This window comes from Mya arenaria, chromosome 10, assembly GCF_026914265.1.
Source record: "Mya arenaria isolate MELC-2E11 chromosome 10, ASM2691426v1".
NCBI classification, from domain to species: Eukaryota; Metazoa; Mollusca; class Bivalvia; order Myida; family Myidae; genus Mya; species Mya arenaria.
The window spans coordinates 42646785-42674489 of NC_069131.1; the positions used below are offsets into that span (position 1 = coordinate 42646785).

Here is a 27705-nt window from a genome sequence, read left to right on the forward strand (position 1 = left end):
GACAATAATCGGCATGACGACTTCAAACTTTGAAAATACATTGTAAGACATTTCATAACGGAATAAATTTGAAACTCGGGTCCCTCAAAACATCTGATCATGAGAGGTTTTAGCTTAGGCCTAGGTATCCTCTAGCGATCGCAGTTTTACTGATATTAATTTGGATTGTGAACTTCAGTTCAGTTTTTTAGAAAGAAGTATACTTTTGGGGATTGTGAATTGGGCCAAATTTGGACTAAAAAACAACAACACTGTCAGCATATGCTTCGCTAAAATAACTCAACTCTTCAAGGAAAATAAGTCAGAGACTCACTTACTAACATATTTCCTTAACTCTTTGAATTAAGTTGTGTATTATATGACAACTCAAGACTGGTATATACGAGCTTTTTACAATTTCATAATAAATACTCACGACAGCCCAATTCATCTGATTTGTCCTGGCACTGTGTTGGCCCATCACACTTTTGTGCTTTCGGCAGACAACCTTTCCCATTGGCACACTCGAAATTGGGATATTCGCACACATTTGCTGGGGCGGGAATGCAATCGTCAATGAAGGAAATGCAAGCACCGTTACACACCTTCTGGCCCTCTCCACAGGAAGCTGCAAAAATTACATGTATTGATATCATTATAGATGTTGGAACATAATTTTACTGGTTCTAGCTTTCTCTGCAGGCAAATGCAAAAGTTATATGCATTTATATTGTTTTATATATCATAAAAGATGTTGCCATGTTGTTACACTGTTTCTGGCCCTCTCCCCAGGAAGCTGCAGAAATTACATGTATTCATATCATTATAGATGTTGGCACTGGTTCTAGCTTTCTCTGCTGGAAAATACAAGTTATATGCAATTTTATTGTTTTATATATCATAAAAGATGTTGCCATGTTATTACACCATGTATTTATATCATTATAGATGTTGGTTCATTGTTACAACCTATTTGGCCCCCTGCTGGCATCAGGAAAAGTTACATGTACAGTCAAACCTGTATTAAGTGGCCACCTGTCTGTCTTAAGCAGCCACTTTGACCATTTCGCAAAGGTGAAATCCAGGTGAGAAATTTCCACCAATGAAGCTTTGTATAAACAGGGGATATCTATTATATATAGGATCTGACACGAGTTGTCATTTAATACAAGATTTTATTAAACGAGTTCATGAAATTTGTTAGTAAGCGAGCCTCTGGGAGCTTACTAACAACTTTCATGGACGAGTTTAATAAAATTCTTGAATTAAATGACAACTCGTGTCAGATCTTTTTTATCACATGCTTAAAACGGAGTTTTTATAACCAATTAAGTTCCACTTTCTGAACCCATTGTTTGACAGCCAAAGTACTCAGAGTAGAATGTCAACGATGCGCCATATAAATAGTTCCAATTTAAAATGACAAAAGTAACTAGCAGTTATCAAGTTTTAAAAGCTGATAAAGCGCTTAACAAGTCACAAATACAAAAGTGTGTAGTAAAATATCCAACAACATGAATAACGAACAAATTTAACCAAAAAACCCAATAAGTACACAATTTGATGACGTCACACTCAGAGTACAGGCATTTACGCGGTTTATGTGACCTACATCGGTCTGTCAAGTTTTCTGTGTGCACAGATTTAAAAGTTATTCGCTGTCGCTTTCTACGATGATTTTGCAGCGTTTTCTTGATGTACATGGCGTTTCACAACATGCAGATGATAACGGCGAAGCCTTACTCTGTACTGCATGGATGTTGCTGTTGAAAAAGTTAATTTCCACCATGAATGTTTCCAGAGAACATGATGTTCTAGCCGCCATGGGATGTGTAAGGAGATGTCTGTGCTGCGGAATTCATATTTATGTTTTCGGTAACCGACAGCTGATTAAACTGGCAAGCAAATGGCATTGATTGCATATTGCTTGTGTTGGTCAAGATGGAAATGTTCTTGTGGTGTTTGTCACTAATCTGGCTGTATTTGTTGACTGACTGGATAGTTCTGTGACTAGTAATCTGCATTATCTGGTTGGCGGAACATTGTTATCAGAAAGTTTGTGTACAAGATGCTTTCTGGCACTATGATTCGTTAACCATTTCTCTCCCGAAAGTCTTACAGCATTTAAACCATTTTGTTTACAAACAATGCGGAGGGATATCTAGGTTGCGTGTGATTAGTCTGGCCAATCGAAATGTCTGATAGGTTATCTTACACATGTGTAAGATAAAAATATTCGTAATGGGTATATTACACGGAAAACAAGGGTAAGCATGTGATAAATAATTATTTGAAATTCCAAGAAGCAAATCATATATCACAAATGACACCGCTCTCATGCAATAAAATCATCATATAAATCTTTAATATAACTAGCGAGAGTAGCATCATTACAACTGACTTAAATGAAAAAGCTTTCAAAATATGTGCAGTTTATAGCAACATTTTATGTAGTAAGCACTCTAAATCATTAATTAAAGATTTATAATATAATGGAATTTCACAATAGTCTTTCAATACAAAATTTATTAAACCTATTTACAAAATTTGATTAACGAAAGATTACCATCTTGTTTGAGCATAAAGAGGCATAACTCAATTATAATATCTGCAAGAGTAGTGGGCCTTGCTATCATGTGTGTATTCTCTCTTAACTTGTGTACCAATTTTCATTTGAATATCTTGAAAGTTACTCGAGTCCTGGCCAAGGTTAAAGAACTGATGCACTCTTACTACCAAATAAGATTTACCACAATTTATACAATTGTTTTAATATATCAAAAGGATGAATAAATGTCGAAAACAATGGTTTTTGTAAAGGATACCGAGTTTAATTTGAAAGAATGTTGCAGAAAACACGGTATTTCTACCCCATGAAATGATAGTAGATCACAGTTACGGTTAAGGCGTCGGAGTGGGAGGTCGTGGGTTCGATCCCGGGGCGCGTCATACCGAAAGACGTTTAAAGCTAGTACAAAGTTGTGTACTCAGTACTGGTTCAACCCAGGAAAGTTGTATCCCGTGTATCGGTGCTTTACACCAAGCACGTTAAAGAACCAAGAGGTCTCTTCGCAAAGAGCTAGGGTATCGCACCCGGATCTCTTGTATCTCACTCTGTTTCTTCAAGTCTTCCAATGTCTGGATTTGACTGCGAATTGCTGTCACTTCTATCTCATGTCACTTATGGCATTTTAAACACAATTTAAGTTGTGATGGCGTCATGGCAGGGTCAAGCCGTAATGCAGCCAATGGGCGCGGGCAGATCTTGATAAACTCAATCAAACAAACAGTAGATCACAGTAAATCTTTTAGCACTAACCAATCATTAAATATTATTGCGTTTTCAGCTATTAATACAGAGTTACAATCTTATTATCAGTAATTAATATATTCCATAAATGCAATTGTTAGTAAGTAATTAAAGGTCACTCAAAATTCATGTTTGTTATACATGTGTATGTATGGATTTTGAATAAGAGTGCGACTTTAAATGTTTTTTTGCACGATGATGATGCCGCCAGTGACACCATAGAGTATAAGAATTACCACTTCAAAAAACATATGAGCTTAAACAACATGAATCTATCAACCAACCTGGACAGTTGCGTTCATCGGCGTCATTTGAACAGTCTGGAGAACTATCGCACACTTGTTTCTCAGGTACACACTGAGAGAATCCGTCCAGCGCAGGTACACCACAGTCAAATGTGTACGGCGGGCAGCCTGTAAGAACATGCACAAGGCAAGAGTTAATATATTTAGTGGAGGAATGGAGATCTAAGATTTAAGCTCCTATTTTCTTCAGCATAACCAGCGTAAGTATCTTAATTATTTACTTCAACGTAATTTTACAGAATATGGTGATTATCTTTAAGCTGCATTCTCACAGATGGACAGTTTTGACAACTTTTTTTCTTTTTTTTAAACTTGGAATAAGCCAACTTTCGTGCAAATAATTGGGAAACAGCAATATAAGACTGTTTACAAAAGAACAGATATCAGTTTTTCATATTTCTGTTCTGTGGCTAAACACTTTTAGATAAATGAAATTTTCGGCAGTTTTCCTGACACTTTAGAAGTTCTATTGAGAGTTATCTTATATGACTGGATTGAAGGCATTGATGCAAAAATCAAACAAATTAAACATAAAAATTCATTTAATTTTTTTCATATATATGTTTGCATCCTTCTTTATCATGACATCAAGCAAAGGTCTACTGGGCCTTTCCACCAAAAATTGAGAAGAGGCCTAGACTGTTCATTTTGGGAAATTTTAGCGCATGAAATGCCGCAAATTGGGAATCATTATCCCATCAATAGTACCACCAACATCATAATCATAATTAATAAAATCACCAACATCATCAGCAGTAACAGCAGCAGCTACAGAGCTAGGTTAATTGGCTGTTATACAATTATTACTGAATGCTATTCTAATTCCATGATGATTATGATGATAATTAAAGATGAATTCTGCTGAGTTCAATCTTGCAGAACTCTTGAGATTTCTTTTTCACCAAAATGTCAACCAAATTTTTTTAAAAATAGTTCAACTGCAATATCAAAAATTAATTAAGTCAAACCTTTCCACAAAATGCCACATGAAAAAAAATGAGTTCATTTTCACCAAATGCCACATCTGATTGGGTGGAAATTTCGTGACAGTTTGTGAAAATTTGATATTCCACTAAGTGCTACAAATTTTTCACCAAATGCCACCCAAATCCATAACATTTGGTGAAATTGGCGCAAATTTAGGGAATGGCTTGAAAAGCCCATTCTCTTTTCTATATTTCGAAGTTCAGGGTGACTTGTTATAACACATCTACATATTACAATCATTTACACAGCAAAATCTACATTAACATGTTATCTCAACAAATACAACGTTTTCAAACAAATAAAATCAGTAGATTATCATTTTGGAAAGTACTTTGATGAAAAGAGAAGAGTTTTACTTTGCGTTTTTTCACTTCCCCACAAACAGGCAATGATAGGGATTGCAGTGCCTTTTCTTAAAGTGATTTCACATAATATTTACCATTTCTAGACAGCATTTCACATACAATTTCAAGGCTGATGTAAAAAACGAAGCCCTATTGCATGTTGAAAATTTCTACGCCGCTCAAGGGCATTGGAAAAGAACTATCGGAAATGGCTGAAAATTATGCAGAATGCCTCTAGTGTTATCCTCAAGCATAAACAAACGAAATTTCTCATTAACATTTTAATTGTTACTTTGTGAAGTTAGAACTTCTATATTGGGAAAAAAAAATCTGGAAATTGGGAAAAATGCCTTTTTCCGCAATTATGAAGTAGCCCAAATTCAGTGTTGTGACATTATTTTACTTATATTACTACCATTGAGAATCAAACCCTTGCAAATTTCAAACAATTTACAGTACAGTAAATATTACTATGAGCTGTCTTAGCTCAGAAGTATTCCTTTTTAAAATATGGTATTAAAGATACACTGCAGTATAATAATGTTAAATCTATTTTAAAATTCATGATATCTGGACCAAATTCTCGAAACATCTTAAGCTTAACAGGCTTAAGTAGCTTACTTCAATTAGCCAAAATACATACTTAAAATTGATTTGTTAAATGAAAAATGTGTTTTTTTGTGATTATCATATAGATAATTCTATTAACCATCTAAAAACTCTTAAAGAAATAAATATAATGCACATTACAAAAAAAAAAAAAAAATAGTGAGCTGAGCTTATCCTATTAAAAAGGACTAATTTCTAAAGTAATTTCAGGAAACTAGGGCCAGATCCTGAATATACCATTTTAAAACAGTCCCATTGGTGTTGTTGAGCAAATACAACAACTAGTCTTCAGTAAAACAGTCCCATTGGTGTTGTTGAGCAAATACAACAACTAGTCTTCAGTAAACCAGTCCCATTGGTGTTGTTGAGCAAATACAACAACTAGTCTTCAGTAAAACAGTCCCATTGGTGTTGTTGAGCAAATACAACAACTAGTCTTCAGTAAACAGATGAGATGAAACTGTTCCCTTACCAATCAATGGCTTCCCGTTCACGAACCAGACGGGTGGTCGGCTATAGGAATTGTGAGATGTTGTGCTGCAGTAATAATTGGGGCTGCTGTCAACAGGCGCAGAGGTGTGGCTGGGCTTACGTAGTTCATCAAATTTTGGGGGAGCTGAAATATAAAAGAAGAGAGACAATTAAGATTAAATAAGATCAATTCCTCTACCTTTGAAAACCTTTTTTTCAATCAGGGCAGTCTTTCGAATGATTTGGGAGAAATTCAGCCCCTTTTCCCACCTTTAAAAAACAAGAGGCCCAAAAGGGCCTATGCTCTACTGGCATGGCTTTTGTGGTCATATCAATCCAGAGCATGTATGTATGGGTAAAAGGCAACAGACATATACTTTATGTTTTGTGTTTGGGTTACCTGAAAACGTAGCACGTTCAACATCTGAGCCCAGAAAGTATTGTAAGCAGATTAGTTGCATGAACTTTTTTAATATGCGCCAAGTAAAAGTCATCTGACAAAAAAAAATGCTTTCAAAACTGTACTCATAGTTAAAATTTCTGTAGTTTTAAAAGTTAAAAAAAGTTGGTCAAAAGGTCAAAGTCAAGGGCATCCTAGGACAACATTGATCAATTTGAACAAACATTCACAATCAATTGTGCTGAGATGGATGCACAAACACACAAAAAGATTTTCAAACCTTTCCAGATTTATGTTTACCAAACCTGTGAACCCTGGGTGTGGCCAGTAATGACACCAGGTGCATAACTTAAACATTCACAACCAATTTTGTTAAGATGAAGTACAGAACTTAAAGCTAAAAAATGGCCTTTGGGTTTTCAACAAGAACAAGGCAGAGTAATTCACAAAATCAACTGCAGAAGCAAAAAGCAAAGTGTCTCTCAAAATCCTAGACTTGCAAATTGTCTCCCTTAACCCTAGACTTGAATTTACATGTACATGTAAACTTGGCTAAAAATAGAATTCGCTCATGCAGACCTGGCTAAAAATAGAAAGCATTTCTTTAAAACTTTCATGGCCCATAATCTAGGCATTTATGGGCGGATCTGGCTGAAAGGAACCGAGCTCTAATGGATATCTAGATACTGTACAAGTTTCATCGAGATACAATCAAAACTGAAGACTGTATCGTGTTCACAAGCAATTGTTTACAGACGCACGAACGCAAGACCGCATGGACGCACGGATGCACATACTACGTACACATTACCATCGCATAAGCTCTTCTGGCCTTTGGCCAGTAGAGCTAAAAAATTATAAGGTAACTTTTCCCTGCAGGGTGCAGGGCACGAGATCGGCCTCACACATATATTCATTTCTATAACCTATAATTTTCAGATTGACTGTCCCCTGTACCAGCTACATGGCCCGAGATGGCCCTACACATATATCCATTTCTATAACCTATGATTTTCAGATTGACTTTCCCCTGTACCAGCTACATGGCCCGAGAGCTTCACACAGGTATTCTTTTCTATAACCTATAATTTTCAGACTGACTGTCGCATGTACCACTTGCAAAGCCCTGAGATGGCCCTACACATATATTCTATTCCAGGGCTTCTAAAAGTTTGAAACCTCAATCTGTCATGGCGCACCGGTACACCCCCTTCGGACACATTTATTTGAAAAATTTTGAGTATCCTAAAGGTTCATTCATATCTGTAATGAAATTTCAGCAATGATTTAAAGGTTCTCAGATGATGATTATTATTTTCCAATCTAATGGTATTTTGAAACCAGCCAAGACAGCGGTAAACACAGTAGTTGTTAACCAGCCAAGAGTAAAATGGGATCATATGTATTTCGACTGACCTATTTAAGCACTTAAATTGCTCGTGCTCTGACTTCACAAAGTGTACTGTTTGATCTACAGCCGACTTAAATATAAAAAAAATCATTACTTACTTTAATGACAGGCTGCAGTGGCCGGCCCTTGATGGGTCATCATATATAATATTTTCTATTACAGTCAAACCTGTACTAAGTGGCCACCCTTGGGAAATGATCAAAGAGGCTGCTTAAGACGGGTGGCCACTTAATCCAGGTTTAACATTTCGCCACTTTAGCTTTATTCAGAGATGGAGTATGTATCTTAACCACCACCTCACACCACAATCAGTAACATTTGTATCAATATAATTAAAGAAGGTTGAATACAAATACATTTGTATAGATAAAATAACTTTATTTCAAATTTATGAATAAAATACATTAGATAAATGTTGATACAAGGCATAAACAAAACACTACAGCCATTTTCTAATAACTTTATACAATCGACATGTTCTTTTAGAGTCAAACACTTTCGATTAATCTTATTTTCAGCCATAATCAAAGTTAAAAAAATATCAAGAACAATGCATTGTAAATATCCGTTCGTAGAAATATAAATCCGTGCCCTTTGAAAAATAATATTGAAGTGAATAAAAATCGTAACTCATTTCACGCCTTCGAATGACAATGCAAACTGTGAATTCATAATAACCGGTCTTTTGTCGGTATTTATTAATTAACTTCGTAATTATTTAATTATCTTATTAATTGTGTCAATTCTGATGCAAACATTCGCACACGTGTAATAAACATGATTTTCTCGATGAGTAAACACGCATGGCAATCGTGTCATGCAATATTCATTTTCATTGGATGAAGGAGATACCCGAGGCCGTCGTTCTTTTCCGAAACTTCTATACGCAATTAAAGCTGTGTATTGGAAAATTTATAAGCGGAAGTGTCAGTGACAAGGGATTAGTGGCCGCTAATTAGTGTTTATATGGCTTCATGGGGACAAAAATTAGTGGCCGTGGCCGCGTTAGACAGTTGGCCGCTTAATGCACGTTCATTATATAGTAAAAACGTACGGGGGGAATTTGGAGTGGCCCGTTAAGGCAGGTGGCCATTTAAAGCAGGTGACCGTTCAACCAGGTTTGACTGTACCTGTGATTTTCAGGTTGACTTTTCCCTGTACAGGCTGCAATTCCCCCAGATGGGCCTCACACAAGTATTCCCCTTCCTGCGTCTGCTTGTCGTCAGGAACTTTCACATTTGTAAGCTTTATTGTTCGCCCCTCTCCCACCTTCTCGTTGCTGAAACGCCATTCTATCGTCAACTTCTCTCTGAAGCAAAAAAACATTTACTGAATATAAGGCCAAACTATTTTAACCTTGACATCCCAAACTAATGTTATCAAAGTTTCATTTGACTAAAAAATATATATATTCATCCTCAGGCCAAAAAAGAAGAAGTTTGGTTACGGTTACATCCTTTTCAAAAACAAATAGCCTTTTTTTCTTCTTTTTTTCTACCAACTGACAATAAAAATGGTAGGGTCAGCGCCTATGTCGTACCTTGGGTCGGGTAACCTAAACCTAATGTTTTTTTTTGGTATTTTTAGGCCTAACCGAGAAACTATCAAAAATCTGGAAAACAGTGCAAACTTTTTAATTGCATCACATATCAATTATTAAATAAATACAAATAAAAATCTTTACATCCACCATGTCTTCTGTATGTAGATCACCTGGTGTTCCTATCAAATAAACTGAAAGGGGTTGTGATGTCATAATGTTTATCTCAATATGGAGCTCTGAATGGATAAGCCCAATGCCATTTATTCAATGGTGTAAGGCGTAACAATTATCATCTATTCTTTTATACAAATGGTCAATTATCTTTCTTCAACAAAAACAAGAGCTGTCACAGAGACAGCGCGCTCGATTATTCTGCCACTTTTCAGTGTAAGGATTGAAAAGTTTCGGCGAAACATGCATGGATCACTGTTAGATTAGATTTCAAAACAATACATGATGTGCGGAGATATTAACATAAATGTGGTAACATGCAAAATTTTAACCTGAATTTTTAAGTGTAATAATAAAGGGCCATTATTTGCAAAACACAGTTATCTAACTTGATTATTCAATAAGGTTGGGTGGTTGAATACCATTGTATAAAGTCTCAATGCAATACATCAAGTAGTTGCTGAGATATTATCCTATGTGTGCTAACATGCAAGACCTTAACCAGAATTTCTAAGTCGCATAATAAAGGGGCAAAAATTATATAATATGAAAGATAGAGTTATCTTACTTGATTAAATAAGAAGATTAAATGGTTGGGAGCCTGTGTGTAAAGTTTCAATGCAATACATGATGTATTTGCTGAAGCATTGACTTAAAAGTGGTTACATGCAAAACCTAAACCAGAATTTCTATGTTTAATAAAAAAGGGGCCATTATTTTGAATTTAATGCAAACTAGAGTTATCTTACTTGGTTATTTAAGTAGATTGGATGGTTGAGTACCATTTTATAAAGTCTCAATGCAATTCATCCAGTAGTTGCTGAGATATTAACCTATGTGTGCTTACTTGCAAAACCTTAACCAGAATTTCTGAGTCGAATAATAAAGGGCAATTATTTGCATTAAATTAAAACTAGAGTTATCTAACTTGGTAAAATTAAGTAGGTTGGATGGTTGAGTACCATTGTATCAAGTCTCAATGCAATACCTCAAGCAGTTGCTGAGATATTAACCTATGTGTGCTTGCACGCAAAACCTTAACCAGAATTTCTAAGTCAAATAATAAAGGCCTATTATTGGCATTAAAAGCAAACTAGAGTTATCAAACTTGGTTAATTAAGTAGGTTGGATGGTTGAGTACCATTGTATCAAGTTTCAATGCAATACCGCAAGTAGTTGCTGAGATATTAACCTATGTGTGCTTGCACGCAAAACCTTAACCAGAATTTCTAAGTCAAATAATAAAGGCCTATTATTGGCATTAAAAGCAAAGTAGAGTTATCAAACTTGCTTAATTAAGTAGGTTGGATGGTTGAATACCATTGTATAAAGTCTCAATGCAATACCTCAAGTAGTTGCTGAGATATTAACCCATGTGTGCTTGCACGCAAAACCTTAACCAAGGTGTGATGCCGACGCTTGGGTGAGTAGTATAGTTCTCCTTATTCTTCGAATAGTCGAGCTAAAAACTTCGGAAAAGCTTACCAATTTTTAATTAAGAATCAAAAGCAATCCCAAAGTATATCTTCACATACGCTTCCTACACAACAAGTTCCATCACTATATAGAAATTCTTACAAAAAGTTCCATCACTATATAGCAATTCTAACAAAAAGTATTGAGATAAAATCATTTTGTCCATTTTTAGCAACAGCAACGGTCCGTGTATATAACGAAAAACGAGTGACGCTGCTTTTTCCTGTTTTCCCATGTAGTTGATAATGTCACCATATATCTTTACGCCTACTATACTACATAAGGGGGGATATTTCCAGATGCAAAAATCGAAAAAAACGGTATTAATGAATCAATTTCTTGTCTTGATTTCCGTGAGTAAAATTGAAATCATTGAAAAGAAAAAGCCTATCGATTTTAGTTTTCTGTTCAATCATAAGAAAAACGAAAAAAGATTTGAATGTTCCTTTTTCATGTTTTACTTTTAATCATAAAAAACGAAAAACGGTATATACAGGATAGCTTGTTTTTCGTTTTACACTTTGTAAAACGAAAAAACAGAAAACGGTATAAATAAATAGTTTCCTTGTTTTGTATTCCATGGTTATAATCAAAAAACGGAAAAGGAAAAAACTATCAATTTTGGTTTTCTCTTCAATCATTAGAAAAACGAAAAAGGATATGTATGTTCCTTTTTCGTTTTTTTACTTTCAATTGTAAAAAACGAAAAACGAAAAGACGGTATATACACGGACCAGTAACCTTGAACATGAACTTGACCCCATTTACCCTAAATGCACCAGCAATATATGTCTTTACATTAGCTTGCTAATAACATAGTTTTAACACTACAAGTTATTCCTATCTCAATCTATTGAGTAGAAACCATTTTTCTATTTTTAAGAAATTGAATCACTATACATAAATCCTAACAGTTTGTTTCAGCAAAAAAACATTTTTTTTTATTTTTATTAACAGTGACCGTGACGAAACAAACCCCAACAACCCAAAAGCAACCCCAAGCTGCATCTTCACATAAGCTACCTACACACCATAATTTATTAGTATTCATCAATGCTAACTAAAGTAATTGAGCGCAAACCTCCTGCTTAATCTTCAAAAATCCTGGTTAAAATATGAAATCTGAACACATTTTCATGGAGTGCTAAACAAAAGTTTTAAACCAGGTACACCGAGACATAAATAGAGGACAGGTGTTATTTATTACTGAATTCAATTCATGAATTTATCGGAAATTCTTTGTTTAGCCCCAACACTATGTCACCAATCACGTCATAAAAGTTTTGAAACCGAAGCCTCATTATCCAGGGCTCGTATTCAACAATATTCATATCATTACCCTCAGTGCTACCATTTTACAGTCCAATTAAAACAAGGAATGGAATTCAATTGTTGGTTATTCAAATAAATCCCCACCCGCCATCCCGACACAACAACATTACCTACCCTCTTGATGAGTAGTACGAGAATATACAAGTGAGTCGAGCGGTCTCGCCAGCCTTTACAACAACATCTTTATTAAACTTCAACTCCGGGGCTCTATCTTTGCTAGAACCTGAAGAAACATGTAAACATTCCACATCATTCTTATCAATGAGCAAACGACACAATATAATAAGAATTAGATCATTATTTAATTGAATACTCAGTACCCATGTACCACCATTATATAGTTATACACCCTTTAAAATAGTTTCATCAATCTCTGCCCATTAGTAACATAGAAATGGCTCTGGACCGACAATTTTTTTAAACTTTTTCATTAATTAAAGGGCAATAACTTTTGTTATAATGATCCAATCCTGATGAATCTTACCCATGTACCACCATTATATAGTTATACACCCTTTAAAATAGTTTCATCAATCTCTGCCCATTAGTAACATAGAAATGGCTCTGGACCGACAATTTTTTTAAACTTTTTCATTAATTAAAGGGCAATAACTTTTGTTATAATGATCCAATCCTGGTGAATTTTACCCATGTACCACCAAATTATAGCTTTAGACATTACAAAATAGTTTCCCTTAACCCTTGCATTGCTGACCCGATCAAAATTAAATCTTGCACGTATATCAACACACTATCGTTTTATACCCTTGACAAAAACTTCACTTATTATTGCCCTGTAAACACAGCTCAGGGCCGAAGGAGATAAATAAAGTTATTTTTAGTTGACATCTTCTGAGGACGCACCTTTTGATTGACGCAGTGTTTAGCCATATTTTGCAATGTTTCCCCACTTAAAGGGCTATCATTCTTTTGAACTATTTAGGTGTAACTGTGCATAGTGAAATGCAGTTTCAGTGATTATCGCCCCCAAAAATATAATTTCTTTGTACATACTTGTCTTGACAACTAAGTTGAGAATCTTGGTGTTCTGGACTGTAGATTCACTGATAGTGTTCTTCCCCGCACACCGGTACAAATTGTTGTCACTAGGCTCCGACCACAAGAAATGTAGAGTCCCTACAAACAACATTTGTAAAATGAGGATTGTTTTATGTTGTATTGATTGCATCTTTTTATGTTTTGTAATATGGACAGGATTGAAACAGATTTTATTTGGATTTACTTTATTTTAAACTTATTTATGAAATTATCTACTATAATTGTGATACAAGTAATTACAACATTATATTAAAGCCTCGCGCAATGATACTGGAGAGTATGGTCTTTGTGTTGTGGAGGAAAGCAGAGTACCTGGAGGGAACCCACTTGTCAAGCTTGATGACCATATACCAAACTTACATGTGCCTAGACTAGGAATCAGACCGGGTATTCCTTGGTGAGAAACGGCTTACAAATGCACTAACCAGTCAACCTTTTGACATAAGTGTTGTATGCTTGTGGTGTCTGTGTATCGCTTTAAGTGTCGTTTGAGCCCTTACCTTGTGTCTCCAAACAGGATACATATTTAAATCTTTGTCTACAGGGCTTGACCCTGTAGTTTGTATCATTGAAACACACATTGACAAATAGTCTTTACCACAACAGATAATTACAAGCTTGGGAAATAATAATTGTTTAAAATCTAAAAGTTTTGAACAAGATCTTTTTAATTAATTAATAAAATTTATAAACCGAAAAATACTTCAACAAGTAAGTAATTTTTAACGCATTTTAAAGTACAAATGGGCCATATTATCTAAGATTGTACCGCAATAATATAAATATTAATATTATTTATTTTGCCAAAATAATAGTATGATGTGTCAGTTCAGACAAAGTTTATTTGATTTTGCAAACTAACAAATTTCAACTGCGAATCTTAATGTTAGGATATTTTGTTTCAGTATGCTCGTTGAAAAGATGGGGTCAAAATGTCTTCGTGATTTAAAGGGTCTATACACTGTATTATGAAAAAGCGAAAAAAAAGAAGAAAATTGTTGAAAACTGACAAAAACTTGGTATCGATGTGTACAATGCATTGAAATTAACTAACTGAAGTACCACATAGTTTACAATTAATTTTTTATCACAGTTTTTTCGTATTTTTCCATTAAACAAGATTACTAACAATGTATTATTCATTCCTTATACGTGATTGGCTAGTCAATGTTATTACGTGATATTACCAAGTTAGGTATATAGTTTTAATATTCCAAAGGTGTAGGGTAAGCCTTCGTAGCACAGTGGATACAACACCGGACTGCAATTTTGGCGACATCAGTTCGAACCTGGTCTCCGAAACGATTTTTATTTACATTTTGGTAAATTTTTATACAATTATGATACCAAAGAGTAAAACATTTTATTAAATAGTTGTCCTGAGATTTGTTACAGAAAAAAACTTTTTTCGTGCCAATCTGGTGTATAGTCCCATTAATCCTGGGCAATTTTTAACCTCACCTGTTGGATCGATAACAATCCTTTCATTTTCCATCACATCTTTCTCTTTTTTATACTCATTATTCACCTGGAAAATATTGTAGAATTTGTTAATAAATAAAGAACAAGTGAGTATCACATCAGCTCGGTATTTAACAAGTGTATCCCATGTCAGGCCCCAATGTCACAAAAAATTTAAGTCAATTATCAATCTGATCTCATTTTTTCACATAACTGCATAGCATGATTCAAATATCTCAAGAATATGGATGCAAATGAATGGCAAAATTTATATTTGAATATTTGCTCATTCTTTCGACCGAATATTCAGTTACGAAAAACATTTTTTTAGAAGTTGTAGTTAACTTTTATCATTCGCTATAGTAATAGCCAGGGCCTTTTAACCCTTCTTTGTCGTAGCCAGTCCCACAACAGAACCTGATTTTCCCAAAAATTAGCCTCTGAAATTTCCAATTTTCATAAAAAGATATAAAAAGTAATACATTTTGAACAAAGAAAACACAAAGTTTCTTTTCAACTGCATAACAATGCGAAATTAGATTGAACAAGGTTTAGACACTCATACAGATGAAGTTTATGTAAAGCTTGTTAACTTACTTGTTTCAACCAATTGTCTAAAAATAACTTGCATTGGTCTCAAAACAAGATACAATTTTAGGAAATGTAAATCAAATGGATAATTTAATCCCAATCTCCGAGAAGCTCTAGGTAGGCAATTCAAAATCACCATTGGAGTCTGTGTTCAACAAAGTTTCGCTCGTTTCGTCAAAGAAAAGAATTATGTGTGGGCATGAGAATTGTCACCAGACGCCACTTTATAGATCTACTGTATTTCCATTTCCCAAGCTATATAGCGATACATAACTACCGTACTTCCCAAACTAAACACTTGTGTTAACCTACCAATTTTCCCATTTCCCAAGATATTTCCAGGGGCGGAATGCTGAATGGCTGGTTCACACACTTCATTGCGTAATGATTTGACGCGAACACCTCAACATTGTCAGGAAACTGGGTCTGATCCCCAGGAAACAGATTACCTGACACTGAAAATATATAATATACAAAAATGATTGCCTGCTTCCAAAGTTGGCAGCAAAATCCAATCCACGATTGCAGTGGTCGAAATAAGCACAAGCCCACAAGCCCTGCCCTTGTAAAATGTCTTCCGGGCTTGCTCAAATTCTGAATTTTATATAGCAGGGCTTGTTCAAAAAAATTTGATGCCAAGCAATAGTATATGAATTCGGGCTTGTTCATCCAAGTCTAATTTCCATGACTGATATTGGTGTCCATTATAAGAGGCAACAGTTTGGCCACTCCCACGACCTACTAGGCGAGAGGCGGGCACCTATAACACCAGACCATTTCATCCTATCATAAAAAGTTGCCGAAGCACAAAGGGTTTAAGACCAGGAAAATGCATTGTTTCCTTTTGATATTACCAAGTTTGGGCTATTTATGTCAAACCTAACTAAAATTATTCAATACATAAGGTGACTTTGATGCTGCCCTCCCACCACCCGAAAAATGATGCAAGTCATTCAAATAACTTGATTTCCCATTATGAAAATGTGGTAAAGAATAAACAAATATGCCTTTCAAAAGAAATTAAAATAAAATTTAAAAAAAAATAATAATTAAAAAAAATCAATGACCATATAGTATAGCTCTCATTGTTTTCCCTTGGTAAAAAACTGGTTAAGAATGTAAAAATGTGCCTGTCAAAAGAAATTAAAAAAAATCAATAAAAAAAAATCAAGGGACATAATTTGTATTTAGGGTTAAAATGGAGTTATGTTTCTTGTTGTAAGATGGTGGTAAATAATTTTGAATTTTATTAAGTGCATTGAATGAAAGGTATAGAAGTTTTTTTATTAAAATCCCAACTTGCCCTTAACTTTTACTTGCCTAAAACTTTAACCTAAGTCAATCAGGGGCCATAACTTGTATTAAGGATAATATGGAGTTATGTAACCTCATTGTGTGATGGTCCTGAACAACTGTGTGAAGTATTAAGTCAATTGAACAAAGGGTATAGAAGTTATTTATAAATATCCCAACCTGCCCTAAAACTTTAACCTGAGTTTCAATGTCAATCAGGGGCCATAATCTGTGTAAAGAATAATACGGAGTTATCTAACCTCATCATGTGATGGCCCTGAACAACTGTGTGAAGTATTAACTCAATTGAATGAAAGGTATTGGACTTACAAGTGAAAATCATAACTTGCCCTAAAACTTTAACCAGACGCCGACATCGACACCGGGGCGAGTAGTATAGCCCACCTATTCTTCGAATAGTCGAGCTAAAAATTGTTTCTTAAAGCAACTGTGCACCAGAACTAACTGTAGTACCAAATAGTTTACAATTTATTTAAGTTTAGCAGTTATTTCGTATTTCTCCATTAAAAAAGATTACTGGGTATGTCTACCTAGTAGAATTCATTGCTTATGTGTGATTGGCTAGTCGGTGTTATCATGTGACATTACCAGCTATCATGTGAGTTAGGTGTATAGATTACAGTAAGTCGTTGTAGCTCAGTGGATACTACGCTGGACTGCAATTTTGGCGACACAGGTACGAAACCGGTCTCTGACACATTTTTTTTTTTTACATTTTGGTACTTTATTTTACAATTATGCTATCAAAGCTTAACACATTCTATTAAATAAATGTCCTGAGATTCGTTACAGAAAAAATCTTTTTTGGGTGCCAACCTGGTGTACAGTCCCTTTAAAAACAAAACACTAGAAGCCCGACAAAGTAGAGCCTTTATCTTTACTTTTAAAAAAAAGAGATGTAACTGAAAATTATTTTAGTTAAGTATCTAATGTGTTTAATTTCCATCAATTCTTACTCAAGTTGTTTGAAAAACATATTTTTTATCATTGGAATTAATCTATACGACACTATTATTTGAACAAGGTGAAACAGTTTACTTTTATTTTAGTGATCTAAATTAGGATTTTGAACAGCAATCCATTAGGGCTAGAAATCCTTATAATTTCTGAATAGAAAAAGCCTGACGAAATATTAGAACAGGTTTGTAAAATTAAGCATTATATCAACTGAGTTATCTTAAATTGCCAGTGAACACATTGTCCTTTTCAGGATGTTTGCATAAAAAAAGTTCTACCAAAATGCAATTTCTATACTGATTTTTTATCTATTGGTATGGGGAAAAAAATAGACTTCTTTGCTTGAGTCTGATATTTGTTTACTACAAAGGGCTGGTTACTAAACATTCTAAACACCTAGCAACTACACGCCTCCAACATGAATAACGCAATACTATTTGGTCCCAAACTGGTCACGCAGTGAACCCATATTCTTTCATATTGGTTCTCTGATCTAATTAAATCGTATCTAAATGATGTCTATTTTCTGATTTCCAGGAATAAAACATTTCCCATAAATTGTTCAATGTAAAGCAATTGTCGAATATATAAATAAAAAGGTGACCTGATATTGGTATTACGGGCGCAGGAAGCCACACAGGGCGTTTTCTGTCTAGGAAAAATTCATAGAACAAAGTGGAAAATTTTGAAGATTTGGGAAGAAATTTAAGGTCTTTTGTTTCAATTAATGATCAAAACTTTTCAAAAATGGAGTTTTTTCAAATCGTGTTACAATTGGCAATATCTGGAGTAAAAATGAACCAACTCGTCATCTTGGGCAACATTTCTTTGAGAAATTCGTGAATTTAACCATGATTGTCACCCAAAAATGCTGATCAATCCATTTATAATTCATTATTGTAAATGAATTTACTCTTTTTTTTATTAATTATTATTGCTCTAAAACACAGGCTAAGGGGCAAGGTGTAAGTTGAAGTTTGGAAATTTTCTTGAAATTGGGAAAAAATATGCATATTTGGCATTTGGAATGGGTAAGATATTCTGACCAGTGAGATTGGCAGAAAAAGGTCAGCCATATTCACCCGATGGTTTCTTTTGCCCCTTACACACTTATTCATTGTCCAATCAGGAAACAAACCTCAAAAAGGGAAAACTTATTCATGCCTAACGCCTAAATCCATTGTAAAATAAGGTTGGGACATTTCTAAATATAGTTACTGTGAAATCATTAATGTTCGTGGGCATGAAATTTCGTGGTTTGCAGAAAAAAAACAATTTTGTGGGTACTTGAATTCGTGGATTTTCATTTTCGTCCTAGATCGCCTGCATAATATCCACGCGCTGGCCCGTGATTTCTGTCTTCTATGTCACTCGGTTTTTGACACTCGCTTATGTGGTACGACATGCCAATTAGTGCATATACCCATGTCACTTAACGATTTAATTGGGAATAAAGGTAATAAAAGAAGATGCAGCCTGATCATAAATACAGATAGGGGGAAGCCATTGAATGCCAATTAAGAATTTTGCAAACTGTGAAAACACCGAAAAGGTGCGTCACGTTCGGTGCTTAGTAACCTTCAATGTACTAGTAATCGATTAATTATTTCATTAAATAAAAAAATCGAGTTTAAACACATGCTTATAACTGTCATTTGCTGCATAAAACACATTTAATTGATTTGGTTCATTATTTGTTAAAGGCAGTTATAATATATCAACAGAATAATGATCGTAAGTTATACAGTGAGACAGGTTTTAACAATGTATACTGCGACCTCTGTAAATTATATACTAGAGTATGTACATAACAAGGCAATTGAAAAAGTGAATAAAGGGTTTATATTTCGTGGGATCACCCAACCCACGAAAACCACGAACATTAATGCCCCACGAACATTAATGATTTCACAGTAATATAAATAAATCCAATCATAACCATAAAGGCCTCTCCGAATCTTATTTAAAAAAACCCAAGAAATCCCAAACTGAAGATTGCCAACTGCATCAGAGAAAGTACTGAAAGGAATCGTGACTACGGTACTACACGGGCAACCATTAGAGGCAGTCAAAATAAGGAGGAAGGTTATTTTTAAATATTGTAAAATGGTGACTGACGAAAAACATTAACACCCTAGAAAGATCTAGAAAATGGATACAATTGGGATTTCGTTCTCAGCCAAGTCCACAAGCTTTATTAGATCATAAACAAGCCTCACATGCATTTTACCAGTCTCTGGTTTATGCTACTTAAATTGGGTTATTTTCTTGGCCTGAAAGATTATTTATGTTAACTTTATAATAATATACATATACCGTGTTTACAAAATAATTATTTTCCAAATAAAAATGTTATCTCTACCTACCTAGCAAAATGTTTTTTGTCATTATGTAACATCCACAACATTAGGTTTATTTGGCCTAATATTGAAACCATATTTAAGTTTGGAAACAAATAAAGTAAGTTTTATCATCTACCTGCAAGAATTAATTTCACATAGGGCGTCATTGTTGTTCCATAGCTGTTCGTGGCAATACACTGGTAGTCGCCTGAATCCGCGTTGCCGAAGAGAGTCCCAACCATCAGATTTCCGGTTTGCGGACTGAATGCCACACTTGTTGAACCTGATTTTATATTTTCACCATTGAAGGTCCATTTGTACCTGCAGGAAAACAAGACAAGTCAAGTTGTTTTTTCAGTGCAGTGAGAATTATAACTGATTCAATGGAAACAGATTTTCACCTCGAGGTCACCAGGACATTGACCTTTGACCCACTGACCTCTAAATCAATAATGCTCCTCTGCTGGTCACACCAACCAGCCTTCCAAGTTTGTGGTTCCTGGATTATGGTGTTCTTCAATTACTGATCAGAAAAAGATTTTCAGCTCGTGGTCACCACATCATGACCTTTTACTCATTGACCTCAAAATCAATAGGGTTTCTCTGCTGGTCATTACCAATCAGCCTACTAAATTTTAAGTTTCTCAGCTATAGGATTCTAATGTTAGTGATCGGAAACCCTACATACAGACGGACAAACAGAGAACAGGTTGGATCACGATACGCCATCCTTTGGTTGCATAAAAAAGCAATAATATTGCTATTACAAGAATATGAACATAATAAATCATAATTAATACCACAAGCACTGCATAAAATGCTAATGCTCACAAGTTACTTAACAGTCAAAAAGAGGGCTGAACTCATCATTTATTAAAGCTAGAGTTATGGGCCTTGTGAAAAATATGCACTACAGGTTTCATACCGGGTAACAAACTATTTGTGAAGGTATTAGGTGAGCATTTTCACACAGTCTAGTCACTTTGGTTTTAGAGAATTATTGTTATGTTTTATCATGAGACAGATTTTCATAATGAGTTATGTTGTGCAAAACCTGCAAACAACATCAAGGCTATGACAGTATGTGAACTATTTCTTTAAAAAACAGACAAGCACATCAATAAGGATTATAATATTTGGTAATATAAACCATAGTATTAGAGCACTACTTCACTAGTTAGAAATATAATCTTTGGCTCTCAAAAAATAATCCACTTAGGCTGATATTGCATGTTCAAGCTGTCTGTGGCCGCTAATTGTGTCAATTGTCCATGTATGTTATGATGAATTGAACCATTTAAATTATGTTGGCTTATTGAATGATTTCATCTTCATCTGTGTGTCTAATCTATGTCTGCTAAAATCACTCTTTACTGTCAAATGTTATTTCTTCAATAGATCCAATTTTCAGTATACTTTCGTGGACTCATGGAAATTTGTTCTGTTTTAAACTGTGGATTCAAACGAAGGAAGCCTGCAAATGGAATACCGGCCTTATGCTTAATCAAACTTACGTAATTGGTTGAGAACCTTCAGCTGAACACTCCACAGTTTTAGGGTCACCCTGGCGAACATACTGAATGGGAAGATTCCAGTGATTTCCCTGGGGTTTGATTATCTTGGGGGGCTTGCCAGCTGAAATATTAAAATTGTATGTCGGTCATCAAAATGAGAGTTTTGCATGAACAAGTCAAATTTATTACACTAGTGCTTTATTGTCATGAAAACATCAACAAGCCCGGCTCTATAAAATACTGATTTTGAGGAAGCATGGAAAGCATAAAAAAGTGGTTGTGGGCTTGTGCTCATTTTAACCAAACAAACATGCTATCCTTTGAACAACAACAACAACAACAACAACAAACATGTGTTTTGCATAGGTTATAAATATAAAAACAGCAAACATGGGTTTCTTTCAATAATACTCACATCAGTGTGTGAGAAATACACACATGTTACAAATACAAATGCAATATATTGTAAAATAATGGTGGTGAGGATATTGAAAGTTATTATGTCACATTACAGTTTTAATATAATTACTTAGCAACTAGAATATCATAAAAAGACAAACAAAAATGACATTTTCAAACTGAAAAAAAATAATTCCATTTCCATATACCTCAATAGCATGATGCATTGTTGAAGGCAAGGAGATGACAAATAAAATTAATAACAGTATTACGAATAATTTTACAATAAGACATTATATATAATTTCCTTTATTAATGAAATCTAACATAAATGGATTAAGTATTCAGTGGTCAATGGCAGTGTTTAAAATAGCACACTCAAATGCTCTGCACTGGCATAACATTTGCTGTGCATTCTCTGATTGTCAATTTTAATTCTCCATATTCGCTAGTGAGTGGTAAACTTTTGATGCCAGGACATACAGTACACTTAGTTTCCATCCACAGATTTTTCGCTTGAGCAAACAAAACAATTATCTATCGTCTGTGCAATTTTCGCTGATCATGGATTTTCTGCACTCAGCAGCTGATCAGTAGACCGCATAATTACAAATGTGGTGTTCCTTGAAGGAGTTAAAGCCAGGAAACACTGCAGAAACTCAATAAGAATCTCAGTTAAAAATAATTTGGTTTGAATTTAAAGCTCATAGATACATATTTTTTTATGTACTTGTAATGTAGGGTCATTTATTTTCATACCTGTTGCTTGATTATTTGTTTTGAAAGCATTTTTTATGTATGGACACCAATATATTATACACAAGACTGTTTATAATTTTTTTCTTATCATATTCACTTATAAAATCAATATTGTTCAATTCTTTCATAAATTACCAAAGTCAGATTTTTTTGCCTTTGATTCTAATCAGAAATAAATCATCACTTCTTTAATAGTTAAAAAACATGATGGGTCATTTTTGCAATGATTTAAGTATTTATGAACATTACAATTAACATGTATAGTTGTTTGTCTACTTTCTGTTTCACATAAGATTAATTGTATTTGTCTACTTTCTCAGTCATTGAAATTAGACTTTTGGATATACTTTTGCTTGGCATCAAATTTTTGAACAAGTCCTGCTATATAAAATTCAGAATTTGAGCAAGCCCGAAACATATTTTACCAGTGCAGGGCTAGTGGGCTGGTGTTAATATCGACCACTGCTTTCTGTTTCACACGAGATTGATTGTATATGACTACTTTCTGTTTCACATGAGATTGATTGTGTGTAAAAACGGAGGTAAAGCCGGCAAGCAATAGCCATGTAATAATCCAGACTAAACCAGACTGTAAACAAACATGAGCTCTTTTGCAGTTCCCAGACTTTTGGTTTAGGGACTAAGGGTTGGGAAAGTTTCATGGTAACCAATCACTTTTTAAAAGCATCAAGGCATTCTTTACTTTCACACTTTGAAATCATGTCAAATTGTCACACACAAATATTTAAATTTTTAAATTAATATCTACACCGTTACGAAATCAATCAAAAACAATTACCTATCATCTATGCCACTGCATGACACCAGTTCATAGGCATTATCAGAACAATGTGTAATATAAAAGCAAACAGTGGAGTTATATATACCAGTAATACAATTTCTATCGCTATGATTTTTATTACTCTCAATGGAAAAGGAGCAACTCGGCAAATTTAAAGGAGCGAGCGAGGAAAGAGGTTCTTACACTATGAGTGTACTGTTGTGTAATGATTTAAACTTGCATTAATATGAGTTAAAACAACAATATTGTACAAAGCTAACCTGCATCCACTGACATCCATAGTACAGCCAGAATCCAAACTTGTCTCAGCATTCTTCTTGCAGCTGTGGACAAACGTATATCTTAATCTGAAATATGCAAAAAGTGATCAGTTTATCATAATGAGCATTCATTTTTATTCATGTGATGATATAAGTCTTCCTACATCCACAGATATCAAAAACAAGTGAAAGCAAAATATTCAGACTGACTTATGATTATTGCTTGGTGTCTCTTCCCGTCACTATAATCCCATGACGTTCCATTGACCCCAATAGACTTGTTCAAAAGCGAGTTTTTAAAGCTAGCTTAGCAAAAGAGGCAAATTAGAGCTGTAAGACTGTATTACAAAAAAATATTATTGTCAAACAAGCACTTAATCATGACAGAGGCTTTATTATCCAAAACTGAGCAATTAAAACAATCATTCTTCATCAAAACAGGTCCGACTGGAATCTTCTCAAGAAAATTTAAGTCCACCAACAGACATTGGAGGGCATTACGGCTGCCCTAAATTCTAACTTATTGCCTCCCATCGGTATACTATGCCGTGACAGGCAGTTAAAGAAGAAGCAGAATTTCATTTCCTGTTTGAAATGAAGACATTTTAGACTTAAAAAAATAACCGTGTTATTAAAAATCTTACATATTGCCGTAATGATGATAATTCACATCAAATGAAACAAAAAAATACTTAAGTACGAATATGAAATGGGATGGTCAAGACGATGTCTAACATAGTAAATATTTCCGTAAACAATGAGTAATTGGGTCGCGGATATATGTGACTTTTCCATGTAGACAACCATCGATATTTAAAAATCTATAATATCAATAGAGCTGTATAACTTCTGAAATTAAACGTTCAGATTGGTCGCGACAGGGAGTAAAGAATACCTGTAACGTTAATCTAAAGTTAGTTGAAAACAAAAGTATTCTCAGTATTTCAGCCGGAACACACGAAACGTAAAACGACCAAAACTATCGGGCTAAGTACGACTAAAATTAGGCGCTAAACCGTCTATTTGAAATTTACTTGTTATCATTATCCTGCTACACTTAAGTTGTAGTGACACTCTTTCAAAAAATGGCGTCATCGTCTTAGTTCGACAACACTAAGAATATGCGACGGTAACAGAATATGAAATTACAAACAATTGATCTGTACCTGAATGGCATTTATAACTAAACAGTTGGCCATGATATTGGGGTGCGCGAGAATAAGAAAAAAATGGACACGGCCATTTGTGTGTCATAGATACAATGTAGAAGAACAGAATCACAGCTGTGAAACCACGTTAAGACTGAGAGATTAACCTCTCCAGCTTGCGTGACGCTGCCAGGCAAGAATCCCCGCCGGCACATATCAAGATTTGTGAAGGTACCACCATTATAGAAGATCCCCAGATGGCCTTGGTGAAGAGCTCCGTCTTGAAAAGTACCATGTTGTGAGCCTCAGTCGCTATTCCATTGCCATATTGTCACCGGGAAGAAGCTGAACTTGAATTGATTTCAAGATGGTTTGTAGAGGTTGAACCGGATAGAGAGTCGGCGGCTTGGATCTGAGTATGGATGTTGACACTTTTAGTAAGGTACTGGATGTTGTTACATCAATAAGATCATGGTGGATTTTGTATAAATGTGTGAGTTGCAGTTTGATAATCCTGGATTTGAGTGTCTCCCAGCACGGTTGCAAGCATGAAATTGACGCTGTTGTTGTTATGGAAGCGGTTGGGTGCCTAATGAGCGGTTCTGCGTTAGACCATCTCGAACTTTCAAATTTATTACATTGATCATAATTTGAAAGATAATTAGTGCTAACTAGTTACAGATAAGTTTCCAATGTAATACAATAAACTTACTGTATCATGTTACAACCTTCACACAACTTTATACTTTCTCTAAAATTACCTGACAAAACAAGTGGAATGGGAAGGTATATGGGGCATGAAATTTCACCCGCAGAAATACAGTTATCTCAGGATCACCAGATTTAGAAAATCGAAAACTTCAATATACATACTTCAAGGTGTCAGCATAGCAAAAGAAAACTCAGCGAAATGCCTGACCTTGACCCTACCAGAAAACAACAACAACAACAGGAGTATTAAATAATTGAAGGCAAACATGTCATAATGATCTGACCGTATTAAAAATATTCATGAAGTTTTAGTGATGGAACAGTGTTGTTTTAACGTTGTATTTGTTGAGATACGTTGTTGTTGTTTTCGCGGTTTCCTTAAAATAAAAAAGTGTTGTCCAATTATTGTGACAACCTTGTCCTGTGCGTTTTGATAGACGCAATATAATGTATTCAGTGAACTTGTTTGATAAATGAACGTTTCGCAAATTACTGTTACATTTTCGCCACGACGATGATTGAAGTTTATTTTACTTAACGTCTTACACATGTCAACTCGACCAACATAAAATGCACGATTCATAACATAGGTTTTGAAATGAATACTTTCCTATTCAAAAGAAACGGATATTATATATTATCAAATCATTATAAAAAAAAACAAAACTTTACGTTATATAATACTAGGCAGTGGCCTAATTCGATATTACGGACTCTTTTTAAGGTTTCTTCTAAAATTACTAAACAAGTTGATACAAGTATTTTCGAATAAGATATTGCTAATGTAGTTTAATAGTGATAAATAGCCAATGTCATCAGTCTATGTTTAAAGTTTATTACCTCCCTTTTCTCCAATTTAATTTAATTTTGCTTTTATTTTAGATATTTAATGAAATCAATAGCTTGAGTATGCTTTTGCTTATTTAGAATGTTTATAATGTAGACAATAAACAAGAGCTGTCACAGTATGTGACGAATACCCCCGAATGTGACATTGACCTATGAACAAGGTCAGTACATGAAAAGTTAGTCTTGCCTTTACGTGTCAAATACATATGGCAAGTTATTTTAAATTGCCACTGTACATAAAAAATAGCACCCATACTTGACAACCTACACTCTTATGTCCTTATATTCAGCATTCCTTTGTGAAGAAACACTAAGTACGTGTATCTTTCACCTTAGAGGTAGGGACATGGGTCTTGCACGCGACACGTCATCTTGGTATGTCAAACACATGTGGCAAGTTATTTGAAATTTTGTCCATACAAGAAAATGTTACAGCCCGGACACGACAACCTATACTCTATGTCCTTATATGCAGCATACCATTGTGAATAAACACCTTAGTATGACCTTGACCTTAGATGTAGGGACATGGGTCTTGCACGCGACACGTCGTCTTGGTATGTCAAACACATGCGGAAAGTTATTATAAAATCTATTTATACAAGAGATAGTTACAGCCCGGACACATTAACCTATACTCTATGTCCTTATATATGTAGCATTCCATTATGAATAAACACTAAGTGTGACCTTGACCTTAGAGGCAGGGACACGGGTCATGTAAGCGACACGTTGTTTTGGTATGTCGAACACATGTGGAAAGTTATTTTAAAATCTGTCAATACAAGAAAAGGTTACAGCACGGACACGACAACCTATACTCTATGTCCTTATATGCAGCATTCCATTGTGAATAAACACTAAGTACGTTTATCTTTCACCTAAGAGGTAGGGACATGGGTCATGCATGCGACACATCGTCTTGGTATGTCGACCATATGTGACAAGGCATTTTAAAATATATCCATACAAGAGAAAGTTACAGCCCGGACACGACAACCTATACTCTGTGTCCTTATATGCAACAATCCATTGTGAATAAACATTAAGTGTGACCTTGACCTTAGAAGTAGAGACACGGGTCTTGCACGCGACACGCCGTCTTTGTATGTCGAACACATGTGGCAAGTTATTTTAAAGTCTGTCCATACAAAAAAAAGTGTGGCCTTGACCTTAGAGGTAGGGACACCGGCCTTGCACG

At 34.8% G+C, this 27705-nt stretch overlaps 1 protein-coding gene across 1 annotated transcript in view; it reads right to left on the minus strand.

Moving 5' to 3' along the window:
* Window positions 1-24760, minus strand: part of LOC128205163 (neurofascin-like) — a 38151-nt gene extending 13391 nt beyond the window's left edge. Inside the window, exons 1-12 of the mRNA XM_052906624.1 lie at window positions 24692-24760; window positions 23797-23883; window positions 21577-21697; window positions 20199-20383; window positions 15762-15904; window positions 14859-14925; window positions 13353-13475; window positions 12453-12561; window positions 8947-9125; window positions 6007-6150; window positions 3574-3702; window positions 416-607 (exon numbers count right to left, since the gene is read on the minus strand). Coding sequence (XP_052762584.1) covers window positions 416-607; window positions 3574-3702; window positions 6007-6150; window positions 8947-9125; window positions 12453-12561; window positions 13353-13475; window positions 14859-14925; window positions 15762-15904; window positions 20199-20383; window positions 21577-21697; window positions 23797-23848 — 1444 coding nt within the window. The 5' untranslated portion in view covers window positions 23849-23883; window positions 24692-24760. The remainder of the gene's footprint in view (window positions 1-415; window positions 608-3573; window positions 3703-6006; window positions 6151-8946; window positions 9126-12452; window positions 12562-13352; window positions 13476-14858; window positions 14926-15761; window positions 15905-20198; window positions 20384-21576; window positions 21698-23796; window positions 23884-24691) is intronic.
* Between the last annotated feature and the right edge of the window lie 2945 nt (window positions 24761-27705).